At 39.0% G+C, this 15882-nt stretch overlaps 2 protein-coding genes across 2 annotated transcripts; one reads left to right on the forward strand and one right to left on the reverse strand.

Annotated features, from left to right (window-relative positions):
• Positions 1-595: 595 nt before the first annotated feature.
• Positions 596-5152, forward strand: LOC140782258 (probable ADP-ribosylation factor GTPase-activating protein AGD11). The gene is made up of 8 exons (XM_073128735.1): positions 596-905; positions 1716-1809; positions 2740-2815; positions 3769-3932; positions 4019-4217; positions 4343-4459; positions 4537-4632; positions 4754-5152. The coding sequence occupies exons 1-8, from the start codon at positions 857-859 to the stop codon at positions 5033-5035; spliced, it is 1077 nt and encodes a 358-aa protein (XP_072984836.1). The 5' UTR covers positions 596-856; the 3' UTR covers positions 5036-5152.
• LOC140781982 (uncharacterized) lies at positions 5123-13962 on the reverse strand. Its single transcript, XM_073128296.1, has 9 exons — positions 13933-13962; positions 12665-13566; positions 12078-12537; positions 9711-9875; positions 9069-9137; positions 8815-8969; positions 7790-7937; positions 5898-6826; positions 5123-5776 (listed from the first exon to the last, which is right to left on the reverse strand). The coding sequence occupies exons 1-9, from the start codon at positions 13960-13962 to the stop codon at positions 5308-5310; spliced, it is 3327 nt and encodes a 1108-aa protein (XP_072984397.1). The 3' UTR covers positions 5123-5307.
• Positions 13963-15882: the final 1920 nt, after the last annotated feature.

Below are 15882 nucleotides of genomic sequence, written 5' to 3' on the forward strand. Positions count from 1 at the left end.
CATTTAACTTATTTATGTATCCAACTTATTAATTCGCTTATGATATAATAATTTGAATAATATATTTTCGTGATAACTCAATTATAGTATGAATAATCTGCTGGTCGACTGAATTATTCATTTATAATACAAATAACTTATGATTTAAAATAATTTTGATTTTATTAAATAAATATATCAAAGCATATCATGTAAAATATATTTAATCATATATTTTTTTGTACTAAATAACCTTGTTTCTCTACTTGAATGACCCCAAACTTGGCCACTCGAATTATCAACGGGCTTATTTAGAGTTGGAGTTAAATTCGTGACCTCGTTTGATCCGTGGAACATCCTCAGCGGGCAAACAGTAAAAGATAATTGATCGTACAAAACTCGTCAAACAGGTTTCGCAGACGATCCGATTCAACGGTCGACCAAACTCTACATCCTCCGTCCACCCCGCGCTCAGGCTTTGACTTAATCCCCCTCCAAAACGATTTCTGTTCTTTTCCTTTCTCTTATTGAAATTTAACAAAAGAAAAAAAGAACCCGAAGAAGAAAATAATTACACGTTAGGACGATGAATCATTTCCTCCTTCGTCTCTTGGGTAGATTTTGGTGATCAAAATGTATGGATGATCATAATCGCCTTCACGGCTGAAACCATTTCTTTCCTGTCCAATGAGGTATCGAGTTCTATTTATCTCTTTTCTACACCAAATTCTTCGTTTTCTTTTGTCAATGCTTTCTTTGATCCAAATGTAAGGCATGGATTATTTATATATTTTTCTTTCTATTTTTCACTAGGAAGGGCGAAAGCAAATGGAAACTGTTGTTATCAAAAGCCGGCTGGTTTGATCCCGGGAATTCTATGCAAATGACGACACAACGAGAAAAGCAGGAAACCAGCAACCTTCGAGGTTCTCCTTTTTATTTATTTTAATTTTGTTCTTTTTCTCTTCATTTTTCTCGTTCGATTTTTGTTGGTATTGTTGCCATCAATCGTTTCTTGAACAATTTCTGTGTTGATAATTTGGTTCTCAAAGGTTCATTTTTGGAAATTTGGGTGTTTATCTTGCTAGGAAATGGGTTTTACCATTGTTAACATCATGAAACTCTGTTGGTAGGAATGAGGTGTTCTACCTGAGGATTTGGCAAGAAAGGAGAATTTTGATCTAAGAAGATAGAATGTGACTTCCAAATGTAGTTTGTGGACGAATGCTAACGTGTTTTAAGGACATTGTACATTAGACTAGTGAAAACATTGCTTTTAAATGCTTTCTCTTGGGTAGCTATTGAACAATAAAAGGAATGTTCCATGAGTAGCTTCTTCCTAGAAAGTATCTCATTCTTGTGTCCCTTTCACTTGAATCGGGAAATCACTCCTTATTGATTTATTCTATAGTCTTCATTGCACTTTGCCAACTAGTCGATTTGAGTAATTGTACATGTAGAGCTAACACATCTTTGGAAGACTCTTATCTAAATCCACCTAATTGAACTTCAGGCGACGGTTGAGGTGACTGATTGAGTTTATCAATGAGCTTTAGATGATCCTCTTTTGTTTCTTGCGGTAAATTATGCCATATATTCGTCAACATCTATCGTTCATTCTATAATTCTTGATATTGCAACATAAAAATATACATGCATACATGCTACAGTGAGTCTATAGTTGATGCTTTATGTTAGTCCCTGATAATAATGAAATGTGTGGCTACAAATTACAGGTCAGTCTGATCCATCAAAGAGGTTAGAAAGTCTGTTATGCCAACCGGCTAACAAATTTTGTGCTGACTGTGGCTCTCCAGATCCAAAATGGGTGTAAGAATTTAATCCTGGATACTTAAGACTGAGCCTTCTTTGATTTGTTGTACACTTTCATTCATATGTTCCGATATACTATAAGCTATCTCTGGCTAGTAATGTCAATCTCCAGACTGAAAGATTTAACTTTAAGTGTCTAATGATGATTATAAAGCCACTATATAATTTTTCAATACTATTATGCACTCATCCAGTATTGACCTGCATTAGCTTGACTTGTTGCACAGATATTGGGACACTCAGAAACTATGCAGTAGTTTATCTCTTGAATATGTACTTTTAGCATACATATATCTTGAAGGAGATGCTTCAGCTTCTCAATATAAAGGAGGAAAGTATGAGACAACCCTTTGTTGATGATGGAGACTTCCCATACTGCCAGTTTTTTGGTACTCTACTTCTCACTTATTTTTAAGGGTAAAGTGATAAGAGAAGGGATGGGAGGGAAAATATAAAACGGGGGCATGTGTGTTGGTGAAGAAGTAAACAAAGAAGTTAAGGGGAGAAAAGGGGGCAGCTTGCATCACAAATAGAGCTTAGAGTTGCATTAGTAAAAGAAGCATTTCCACCCATTGTCCCTGGTAAATATGGGATTGAAAACTACAAACCTCATCAGAACCATGGCGCTGCCTATTCAAGGACAGTACATTATCTAGACAACTAAGCTGGCTAAAATCCTTGGTGAATTGTGTACTTATGATTTAGTATTACTCATCAACAGGTTTTTTTTAGCTTGACAAGAATTCCACATCAGCAAGTTAGCACTTACATCTACTTGTTTGTTCTATTCAAATTTTACGCGAAGTTATTTTGGAATTTTGATTCTTGTGCTCTTATGAAATAAATTATTGTACTTCCTCATTATGCTATTGCTCTATATTTATTCAATATTTCTATGTCTAAGGGGAACCAAATCATGATACTCAGGTCATTGAGTATTGGTGTATTTATTTGTATCAAATGTTCCGGAGTTCATAGGAGCCTCGGAGTACACATATCGAAGGTACGACTAAATTCTAACTGTACTTCACGATTTACCATTTCTCCACAATCTTATAATCTTCTCCTTCTTTTCTTTTTTCTGAGCAAAAGCCATAAATGCTCAATTTTGTTACGAAGATCTTATAGTTTTCTATCTGCAATTTCAGTTCCTTGTTATCAATAATGAATGATAGTTTCCCCTCCGGTTAATCAACTTAGTAGGGAGGTGTATTCATCAGAGTGAGGCAAGAAAACCCTGAGACAAATTAGGGATAGATAACCCTAATAAGTAGATGATAGTGGTCATCTGTGGGTTGGCCTAATTGCACATGTAGTAAGCTTCTGTTCACTTTTGGACCTTACTGGCCTTGTATGCGGGGGAGCATTCTGGACCATATGAACCTACAAGCTGACTTTGAAAAACTAAAAGAGAATACTGTTGAAGTATCTTGATGTTTAAATTTCTTTATCAATTTATTCATCATGCATTTTAAAATTTGGAGATTTTGTCCTCCAGAAAATGCCCTTTGGTATGCGAGTGAAATTTCATGGTACATGTAAAGCAAGCATCTCAAGAAGGGATAGGGGCATGATTATCAAGTTATAAGAAAACATCGTCTCCCTACCATGAGAAGAGAATTACTGTATCAAAAAATAATTTACATGCTATTGCTACTAGAATAAAAACTATATAAAGCATATTAACATGGATGAGGTTTGTCAATCTGTTACCTGCATACCAACCCCTAATAGATGTATCTGTCTATTTCTCTTTTAAGACAACTAGAAGCAATAGAGTAGATGGAAGTATGGAACTGATGAGAAGATATAATATGGGTTACCAATATCTGTAGATTTTTTTTTGGTTATATTAGAAGTAGATGGAATCATAGAACATTAACATATAAGGTTAGCTTGATTGCTTTTGCATCAATTACTCTGGTTGCCTATCTGGTCCACTGGCTTCTCCTGCAGGTACTATCGGTGAAGCTAGATGAGTGGACAGATGAACAGGTCAATTCTTTGGCTGACAGGGGTGGTAATGATGCTGTGAACATGAGATATGAGGCATTTTTGCCTGAAACTTATAAAAAGCCGAGACCGGACTGTTCAACAGAGGAACGATCTGATTTTATTAGGTACATTAAAGCAATCTTTTTACCGTAATTGTGTCTAAGATTTTTGCAATATCCAAACTGTTAAATTCTTTTTCTTTGATATTCAGGAGAAAGTATGAGCTCCAACAATTTGTGAATGATGGACAGATTGCATGTATACTACCTGGCAATTATAGCACACAGAACAATGGGTCCAGCAATAAGAACTATGAGAAACAGCAGACTGGTATCCGTCATGGTCTAGGTCAGGCTTTTCGAAATAGCTGGAGAAAAAAGGAGTCAGAGAATAAGGCAATAAAGAAAAAGGTGCGGTTCACAAATGAACACTTGCTATACTTTTTGAGTTTGCTTGGCAAGAACTTAATTTGCTCAACATACTGACATCCCATATTCAAGCTATTCTGAATCTTATCATTAACATTGTTTTGTAGATGGGTATGGTAGAATTTGTTGGATTAATAAAAGTCAACGTCATAAGGGGAACCAACTTAGCTGTTCGCGATATGATGACTAGCGATCCTTATGTAATTCTGAACTTGGGACACCAAGTAAGTCGATCATGCTGATTCTAACTTGTTCTTGTGAGACTGTTGAAGTTATTTTGACTCCTTTTTTGCTGTCGTAGTCGATGAAAACTAGGGTGATAAAGAGCAACTTGAATCCTGTATGGAATGAAAGGATAATGCTATCAATCCCAGATCCCATCCCACCACTGAAACTGGTAAGTTGGTGTGTAACTGAAATTAAAAGATGGCAAAATGCCTCCTCCATGAAGTGCGCATTAATTCTATAATCTATATAATGTAAAACTGAGTATCTTGTGCACATCTCTTGGCATACAGCAAGTATATGACAAGGATACATTCTCGACGGACGATCGTATGGGGGAGGCTGAAATAGATATCCAGCCACTGGTCTCCGCAGCCAAAGCCTATGAAAATTCTTCCATCTCTGACTCGATGCAGCTAGGGAAATGGAAGGCCAACGACGACAACACCCTGGTTAAGGATAGCGTCATTTCGCTCGTCGACGGCAAGGTAAAGCAGGAGATCACTCTGAGACTTCAGAACGTTGAACGTGGTGAATTGGAAATCGAGCTGGAATGCGTTCCTCTCAGCCAGTAGTCAGTCACCAATTAAACAGACCAACATATTTAGCTTCAACTCTTCTAGTTTGTTTGACTTGGTATACAACTGTAACTAACTTCCTTTGGTAGTTGTCAATGATGATAGAAAAAGCATGCATGCGTTTGTAATGTGTTCAAGTATGAACAATTGATTTTATTAACAGAACAACAAGATCGTGTATATTAAGTCCTCACTCACTAGCTAGCAGCACCAAATTAATGCTACCTTAACCGAGTCGATCTCATGCAGTTATTGGTGCTGATTTTTATTTATTTTGCTGGACGGATTGTGAAAATTGTCTGGACTACAGTGAGGCCTAGAAGGACAACTGCAGCGACGAAGGAAATGGCAGTCCATGGACTGCTGAAATGAGTGTCTATCAGCTGGTAGATGGTGACCTTGGTCTTGCACCCGCAGTGCGAGGCGATCTGCTTCAGGACATGGTTGTACGCCTGCTGGTCCGGCGCGAGGTCGGTGGCGATCTCGTTGAAGAGCTCGGCGACCTGCTCGTCGCTGCCGAGGGCGTTGAGGAGTATCCCCTTCTTGCGCAGCTCCTTCACGTCGTCGACGTGGTCGATGAGGCAGTCGAGCAGCCACACGAAGGACGTGATGCCATAGTCCGACGCCGCGCCGGGGCACATCTCAAAGGCGACCATGTTCAGTAGCCGCGACCGCGTCAGGTCGTCGACGACCATCCTCGGGAGCGTCAACTTCCCCCACAAGTAGTACGGCTCGAACCTTCATTTAATTCTCAAGATATATATATATATATATATATATATTGAGCTTATAAATATATGTACTTCTTGAATCTATTTAAAATATTTCAAACACGCATAACGTCATTAAGATGACAAACCTCACATCCCTCATGTGTTGGCTGCCGCTCTGGCATAGCTTGATTCCGGCTGCGCTGAGCTCCTTGGCCGATCGGAACGACAGCCACGAGTTGTTCCCCACCCAATCGAGAAGTGCTTTTTCTGTTTCCTGTCCCAAATGCTTCTCCCGCAGGTGCGCGAGGAGGTGAGCATGTCCTTGGAGGTCGCTGGCGACGTCACTGCTGCCGTTACCGCCGGCGCCATTGCCTTTTGCTTCAATCCCCACGATCTGATTGAGGAACTTGTCAATATCAACTTTCTTTTCGCTCATCAGTGCATTTAATACAATATAAGGGATTTGGTTCTCGAGCAAGAGCATATCCCGCAGGATAAATCCATGCAAATGGGTGCTTATCTGTAGATCCTTCGACTCGCCCTTCACGAACTTATCAATGAAGTGAAGCACGAAACAACCATCGAAAAATAACATGAGGGTAAAATCAGTTTCACTCATCTCAGGAGGTACGTCGACGTACATTCTCTTCGCTTCTTGGGCTACGTCGGCGACCTTGCAGTAGTACACGTCCATTTGGGCCCCCGCAAAATCGTTCGTAGCGGCCTTCTTGTGGTCCTCCATGCCGGCGAGATGCTCGTCGAAGTGGTGGTAAGGGCCGATGGCGACGATGACCGGGTCGAAGGGTTTGCCTTTCTCCTTGTTGTTGCGGAGGAGCTGAGGAACTTTGTGTAACTTCTTCTGTCGCTCGCCGGTTGGGTCTGGAGCTTTGCTGCTCTTTCCTGTGACTGAGGCCAACCAATTCTTGATCGTATGAGATGGCTCTGCTAAGAGAGTTTCGGCAGGGAGGAGGAGTTCATGGCCATCACTTGATTCAGGAGTAGCGACGTTCTTGTTGGCCTCCATTGGTATAGTTTTTTTTTTTCCCCTCCTACTGCTTTGAGTGGCCCCTTCTACCTATCGTTGTTAGTTTCTTATTAAGTTGGTCTATAAATTAAGAGTGTTGAAAACTTTGATTGCGCTACAGTCAAAGAATCAGGAATTGAACGTACGGGATAAGGAATTAAGAATAAATGGGACGTGAAAAATTGCTTTACTCATCCTTGAAGATTAGAATGAGCATGATGACAGCCTACAAAGCAGTAAAGAGACTGAATCACAAATATGAGAAAGGAGAGACAAAGTGCAAACTTCTGTTGTACTCTGGAATCTTCTTCTTTTTTCTCTTTTCCTTTTTATCTTTTCATTGATCGAGGGAATAACAACACGCGAGCCTCAGCTGCTGGTAAGTACATCGACAACATGATAAAAGTCGTAAATTAAATATAAAAAAAACTCAATTTTATCCTATTAGTAAACCCACTTTGTTAGGTTTATTTATAATTATATAATTAATAAATTATATTTTAAAATATAATTTATATTTATGTAATGTGTCTAGATTTTATGTTTAGGTATCTTGAAATACAGTCATCCACAAAAAATTACTCTTTAATATGTAACATCCTGCAAATTATTAGTGTTTCACGATTATTTGTGGCTTAAACATTAGCTTGACAATTTGACTTGCACGCAACATGAAACTTGAAAATGGATGTACAAACAATAAGATTCAAAGGTGCATCAAAAGGAAAAAAAGAGAAGAAGAAGACAATAGGATTAAAAGATTCTTCTTCTTGGTTAGCAGAGTATTGAGACATTTTTGTCTTTCGGTATCTTTAAAATTTACACACAAACGTCCAAAGATGATACTCTTTGATCTGTATGTTCTTATAAGGTTTCATGATATAGTGCAGAACCAGCACTTGCAAGACGACTAGGAAAATCCTTGGGATGAGCGAATGACTCTCCAAGTTGGTCAAGTAGAGAACCAGATAGTAAGCTCAAAAAGAACACATTCCCTACCAAGAAATAAAATACTATGCTGCAAGCCTTCATGTCTCTTTTGCTCTTGGAGACACAACCTTCCAATGAGGCCATCGCTAGCATTGAGTAAGGAATCAAATATATGAACCCATTGAGAACTGCACTTGGAAGATATCCCGTCAAGATAGAATTCAACCCAGGTCTGCAGTATAATCAGGAGAGAGGAACAGTAGCATAGGTAAGTGAATTATCCTTCACTTTTAGCTGCATAAAGAAGCACTTTGAGCCACAAAAAATAAATTATTATCGAGTACATTGTAACAAAATAAAAATTCAATGGTCAGGTGTAATTATCCCTAGAAATTATCCTTTTCAACTTCAGATATGAATAATCACAAGCAAACAATTAGTATGCTATTAAGGAGATTTCTCTGTGGAAACATAGCATACTAAGACGATTCCTCTGCGGGAACATAAATTGTACCAATGATTCTTCAGTTTCAATAGAGAGAAAAATTAGTTCAGAATGATGAGGTGCAACTAAAAAGTGCATCGCAAAAAGAGATGATCATAGAAATACATACACCCTCGGAGGAACCTGAGGTTAATATAAAATAGTATTACAAATCTAGTAGCAGAGATAGTTAACAGAAATGCATGCTCCATAAGTATTATGGATATATTGCATGATCACACTAGAGAATGGTCATAGACTAATGCGCCTACTTTAGGCATCATATCCTATCTATGTTACTGACTTACCAAGGATCCAATATATATATATATATATACACACACTTTACTTGTTGATTGACATTGATCGACATGCATGATTTAGAACACCAGAATGTGCATACATTAAAACATGCATCATTCAATATGCTTCAATAACTTATTCTCAAATACAGTCCTAAAAATCCTATAAACAGAGCCAACTAATGCTGAACAATGGAAGACTGGTCATTCAAGATTTCAGGAGCTACATTACTGATGCCACCACATAGTGTAAGGAACTTTGTAAGGTACACAAACTACAGATCAGTGCATATTTTAGCGAAAACTAAAAAAGATAGAGCTACCTTGTAAATAGTAAGGAGTAATCCATAATATCATAAAAAGATGCTGTAGGTGGAGCATCCAATGGAGTTTCCACAAGAAATGAGTATTTTCTACCATATTGTGTAGCTAAACTGCTTACCAACAGTTCTTCAATGTTTTGACCATCATAGATTATCTGATAAGATTGATATGTGAAAGGATAGTACTTCGAGAAGGAGTGATCAACAGAACACCCTCGGGCCTCGTGCTATGTGCATAAAGGAATTCCTCGAACCAGCAGGTCAGGATGCTGCCTGTGATAACCAATCTGTAGAATCCTAAGTTTGAGTATACTTTTGTATTCCTGCTTCAAATAAAGGAGAAATGTAAAACATACTAACTGAGAAGATTGAAGAGGTTTAATGCTCAACTGAAATGAAGCATTTAAATCTAAAGCACCTTGTTACATGCTCTCAGTTTGTTGAGAACTAAACGTATATCACAAATTTCTTATTAAGATTTAGGCTTTAGTACCAAATAAAAGTTGATCCAACTTCTAGTTAGATACACGCGGTACGAAAGTTGTTCTTTTTCTTCTCCACTCCCACTTAGACTTTCTTATTTTACTAAACATTCATTTAAGAATTAAGACTATTAGAGTTATTAAATTTAAATATTATCTAATTATCTTATTTCATAGTAACTTTGTATAAATAGGGGTCAACCCCTCTTTGATCACATGTGAAAATACAAAATATTTCTCACCACTCTTCTTCTCTCCTCTCTTCTCTTCTCCTCCCTCTTCTCTTTCAACCCAATCTAGAGTAATCCAACTATCGTTTCATGGTATCAGAGCGTTCCGATCTCTAGCTCTCACTCTCTAATAGTCATCTCTCTCTTGGATCGTTTTTTCACCATCGTTGAGCTTGGGAGCTACCGCCTCACTCCTCGAGCTCGCTGATGCTACAACAGCCATTGCCGCAGCGTCCATCACCACAGCCTCTGCAGCAGCAGCCGAAGCCCCCACAGCAGCAGCCGTAGCCATCGCAGCAGTAGTCGCAGCCACCGCAGCAGCAGCAACAACGGCAGCTTGCAGCTGCCCCTGTTTTCAGCAGCAACATCACATCCATTCTTCCTCGTGAGTTCCTGCAACTGCAGCAGCAACTACAGCAGCCACAGCCACCGCCGCCGCAGCAGCAACAACGGTAGTCGCAGCTGTCGCTGTTTTCTTGATATCTCTTATGCAGTTGGTCTTGTCACTCAGTTCATGTAGGCTCCTCGATCTACTCATTATGTTGTTCTTATACATATTTCACATATTTCTCACCACTCTTCTTCTCTCCTCTCTTCTCTTCTCTCTCTTCTCCTTCAACCCAATCTAGGGTAATCCAACTATCATTTCAAAGACACTTCCATTTCTAGCAATTAAGTCGCAAAAGTTTCCCCGCTGTCTATCCTGTGATTACTGGATAATCTGTTTCTCTTCATCATTAAATCTGATGCGAACTCAAAGTTCACCTTTCAAGATTGACCTATATCATGTATCTCCGGCAATAGATGATCTCATTTGCTTCAATTTTTTCAACTTATAAATGATACCTAAAAAAGCATTGAAGAAGAGCAGAGGCTCCCCAGGATGCAGTATATAGGGAGATGATGTATGCAGCCTTATCTTATTAGTTATTACCGATGAGGTTATTTCCATAACTTGAAACCTGACCTCTTGGATGCAAAGGCCTAGCTTTTACTGGCACCTCAAGTGAATCACTCTTGCTTATTAAATGAAACATTTAATTAACCTACTTTTTCAGGACATCTCTCCCAAATGATTAATGCATGTTTCAGCTGGTTGCCGTGGCAAAAGCATGAGGTCCCCGAGGATGCAGCATTTGTGGAGAGAAGATGTATGCAACCTTACCTTATAAAGGAGGAGGTTGTTTTCACAAGTCTTTTTTGTTTAAAAGGAAAACTATAAATATTTTTTATAGATTAGCCATGGTTACAAAAAGCTCCGTTAGAATCGGAGACTAAAATAGATAAAAAATTATTGGGAAAATCATCATCCCAAGTACAACCATAACCTAAAGATCTACCCAAGTTGGCGAGCCAATCAGCAGCGGAATTGGCCTCACAAAAGATGTGCTTAACTTCACAATTATAATAATTGCTAGTTAATAGTAGAATATCATCAGTAATAGATTCCATCGACCATGAGGCCAGAGAGATGCCCTTGATGATGTTGATAAGGACGAGAGAGTCAGACTCCAAACAAATATTGGTGAAATTTTTATTCTTCAAAAACAGCAAAGCCTCCCGCATAGCAGCAACTTCGACTATCAAAACTAATCCATACTTTTCACATCTAACCCCTGCATAGAGAGAGCAGCTGTTTTGTATTGAAACGTTGAAACATTTACCATCACACCAAGTGAAACACTCTACCTTATTAAATGATAAGGTAGTATCTATGCTTGTTAATAGACCGTTGGAATTTATATTCATGAAGATAGCATGATTGGTGTAGAGATATGTTGACTGTTAACAAAGTGCATAAACTTGAAGCTTGTAGATCTAGAAAGAGCAAATCGGGCGATAAACATGTTGAATTTATTTTACAAAAACCGTGTGCTACATAGTATTTCAGCATTGAAATAGAGGGAGAAATACGGTAGAATTGGAAAACCTTGTCATTATCATGAGCTGTTGATAATGCTTTCTTTCAGAAAATGCAACATATGACTAAAGATGGCTGTGCCATTCGGCACATCTTCGCGCCTTTAACATAGTTTTAATAAAAGATTTAAAATATTTTAAACTAATTTTGGGTATTGTGCGCATTAGTTCCATCTCCGACTCGATGCAGCTAGGGAAATGGAAGGCCAACGATGACAACACCCTGGTTAAGGATAGCATCATTTCGCTCGTCGATGGCAAGGTAAAGCAGGAGATCACTCTGAGACTTCAGAACGTTGAACGTGGTGAATTGGAAATCGAGCTGGAATGCGTTCCTCTCAGCCAGTAGTCAGTCACCAATTAAACAGACCAACATATTTAGCTTCAACTCTTCTAGTTTGTTTGACATGGTATACAACTGTAACTAACTTCCTTTGGTAGTTGTTAATGATGATAGAAAAAGCATGCATGCGTTTGTAATGTGTTCAAGTATGAACAATTGATTTTATTAACTGAACAACAAGACCGTGTATATTTAGTTCTCACTCACTTAGCTAGCAGCACCAAATCAATGCTACGTTATTGGAGTCGATCTCATGCAGTTATTGGTGTTGATTTTTGTTTATTTTGCTGGACGGATTGTGAAAATTGTCTGGACTACAGTGAGAACTAGAAGGACAACTGCAGCAACGAAGGAAATGGTAGTCCATGGACTGCTGAAATGAGTGTCTTTCAGCTGGTAGATGAACACCTTAGTCTTGGACCCGCAGTGCGAGGCGATCTTCTTCAGGACTTCGTTGTAAGGCTGCTGGTCCAGCGTGAGGTCGGTGGCGATCTCGTTGAAGAGGTCGGCAACCTGCTCATCGCTGCCGAGGGCGTTGAGGAGGATCCCCTTCTTGCGCAGCTCCTTCACGTCGTCGGCGTGGTCGATGAGGCAGTCGAGCAGCCACACGAAGGACGTGATGCCGTATTCCGACGCCGCGCCGAGGCACATTTCAAAGGCGACCATGTTCAGTAGCCGCGACCGCGTCAGGTCGTCGACGACCATCCTCGGGAGCATCAGCTTCCCCCACAAGTAGTGCGGCTCGAAGCTTAATTTAATTCTCGAGATATATATAGAGAGAGTTATAAATATGTACTTCTTGAACCTATTAAATATATTTCAATGATCATAAATATCATATAAAAAACACGCATAACGTCACTAAGATGACAAACCTCACATCCCTCATGTGATGGCTGCCGCTCTGGCATAGCTTGATTCCGGCTGCGCTGAGCTCCTTGGCCGATCGGAACGACAGCCACGAGTTGTCCTCCACCAAACCGAGACGACCATCATTGTCGTTTTTCTGTCCCAAATGCTTCTCCCGCAGGTGCGCGAGGAGGTGAGCAAGTCCTTGGGGGCCGCTGGCGACGTCACTGCTGCCGTTACCGCCGACGTTTCTGCTGTCGTTACCGCCGGCGCCATTGCCTTTTGCTTCAATCTCCACGATCTGATCGAGGAACTTGTCAATATCAACTTTCCTTACGCTCATCAGTGCATCTAATACAATATAAGGGATTTGGTTCTCGAGCAAGAACATATCCCGCAGGATAAATCCATGCAAGTGCGTGCTCATCCTTAGCCAATACGACCGGCCCGTCACGAGCATATCAATGAAGTGAAGCACGAAACAGCCATCGAAAAGTAACATAAGGGTAAAATCACTTTCATTCATCACAGGAGGTACGTCGAGGTACATCCTCTTCGCTTCTTGGGCTACGCCGGCGACCTTGTGACAGAACACGTCCATTTGGCCCCCCGTGAAATCGTACGTAGCGGCCTTCTTGTGGTCCTCCATGCCGGCGAGATGCTCGTCGAAGTGGTGGTAAGGGCCGATGGCGACGATGACCGGGTCGAAGGGTTTGCCTTTCTCCTTGTTGTTGCGGAGGAGCTCAGGGACTTTTTCTAACTTCTTCTGTCGCTCGCCGGTTGGGTCTGGAGCTTTGCTGCTCTTTCCTGTGACTGAGGCCAACCAATTCTTGATCGTATGAGATGGCTCTGCTAAGAGAGTTTCGGCAGGGAGGAGGAGTTCATGGCCATCACTTGATTCAGGAGTAGCGACGTTATTGCTGGCCTTCTACTGCTTTGATCGTATGAGATGGTATAGTTTTTTTTTTTTTCCCTCCTACTGCTTTGAGTGGCCACTTCTAGCTATCGTTGTTAGTTTCTTATTAAGTTGGTCTATAAATTAAGAGTGTTGAAAACTTTGATTGCGCTACAGTCAAAGAATCAGGAATTGAACGTACGGGATAAGGAATTAAGAATAAATGGGACGTGAAAAATTGCTTTACTCATCCTTGAAGATTAGAACGAGCATGATGACAGCCTACAAAGCTGTATAGAGACTTCAATCACAAATATGAGAAAGGAGGAGACAAACTTCTGTTATACTCGGGAATCTTCTTCTTCTTTTTTATGTTTTCAGTGATCGAGGAAATAACACCACGCGATTCTCAGCTGCTGATAAGGACATCGCCCAACATGATAAAAGTCGTAAAATTAAAAAAGAAAATCAATTTTATCTTATTAGTAAACCCAGTATTTTATTTTATTTTTTTTGCTGGAAAGCCTGTAGGCACAAAGATTTATCAACACAATTTTATCAAACAAAAAATCATTAATATACTAATTACAGCTAAATATATAAAATAAAAGGAAGAATAGGACCACAACCCTTTTTAACATTTAGCTACAACAGTAGACAACTCTACTAAGATAAGCAGAATATCAAGCCAAAAGTATAAAAATTAACTACAATAGAATAGCACAACTCTGGTGAATCCGCAGGAGCAAAGTGCCTATGGATTAGACACAACCCTAATAATTTTTTGAAGGCTGAAGAAACAAAAGTCCCTAACCTACAATAAGAAAGAAAACTCCTTCCTTCTCAAGGGCCAAAGGGCCAAATGGAAAGAGGGAAAGCATAACATGACTCAAATCAGAGATCGATCAACACGTTGACTCTAGGCGGTGTTGGTGGTAAAATTCCCGACCAACCTCCCCACATCCTAACACCTGAGTGTCATGCCTCACACATGTCGACCGTTGCCACTACAATCGCCAATTACTTCGACAATACCAAAGGCAAATACACAAGCACGGCACGTTGAAAAGAAGAACGAGAAAGATTGTCCTCCTCCCACATTATAAACCCTGTTTACTTATGAAATAGGAATAGATTTATTCTAAATGAAGTCTTTTTATTTTGGTATAATAACTAAATAATAACTTGCTTTATTTTGGTATAATAATTTATCATTCTTTTATCTTATTCTATATAATTTTTAAAAATAATTTAATAATAACTCGTAATTATTATTTTGCTCATAGATTAGATAATATTTCATTATACATAACCATTATACATAACCTCAGCTACATTCTCTCCTCTATCTCTTCTTTTGAATATCAATTTAGATTCTCTCTCATCTATCTTTTCTTTTAAGCTCACACTTTTTTTTTCTACAATGCGCACTTATAATTCCGTATTACTCCATAGTACTCCTTATTTTTCTATTACACAATTATTTTACATATAGTGCGAGATTATAACTTTATATTATCTCATAATGTTTCTTTATTTTCTCTTATAAATAATTATTTTAGATAAAGTGCAAGGTTATAACCCCGCATTAGCATGCAATCTCCTTATTTCTTTTATTGCATAGTTATTTTATATAGAATGTAAAATTATAACTTCGTATTACCTTACAATGCATCTTTATTTTCTCTGCTGTATGATTTCGATTATAACCCTGCATTATCCCACACTACCTCTTTATTTCTTCTAATGCATAATTATATTACACAAAATATAAGATTTACCCCCTCTCTAGTACATAATTATTTTACATATAGTGCAGATAATACTTTAAGTCCATAAATATCATAATAGAAAATTCTATTTATCATTATGAATTTAACATATACTCAAAGGTATTTTTGTCACACAAATTCTCAATACAAATTTATTATTCTTCGAATACGTATCACATCGAATATATTATCACTTCTTATACTAATATTAAACTAAACATTAGGATAATTTATACTAATATTTAGCTCTCTAATATTAAAAATCAGAATAGTAATGCATATTCTATCCAAGATGGGGACAACAATAACAACGATTATGATATGCGACGACGACTGCAACTCTACGACAATGATGGCACAAGGGGGCAAAGGTCGACTTGAGGATAGAGATAGTGCGCAAGCACCCAACCCTTGCTGGACTTCCTCAGCTAACACACGACTAAGCCAGATGAGAAAAAATGGGAAAGAGAATGAAGACCCGTGCAGGACTATCCTATATAGTCTGCCGGGGCCGGGCTATTCTTTGGGTGGAAGCAGTATAATGGGTGTAACTCGTTGCCTACCGTTAGTCTACTCC

Source organism: Typha latifolia, chromosome 2, assembly GCF_019914945.1.
Source record: "Typha latifolia isolate L0001 chromosome 2, TyphaL0001v2, whole genome shotgun sequence".
In the NCBI taxonomy this organism is placed as follows: Eukaryota; Viridiplantae; Streptophyta; class Magnoliopsida; order Poales; family Typhaceae; genus Typha; species Typha latifolia.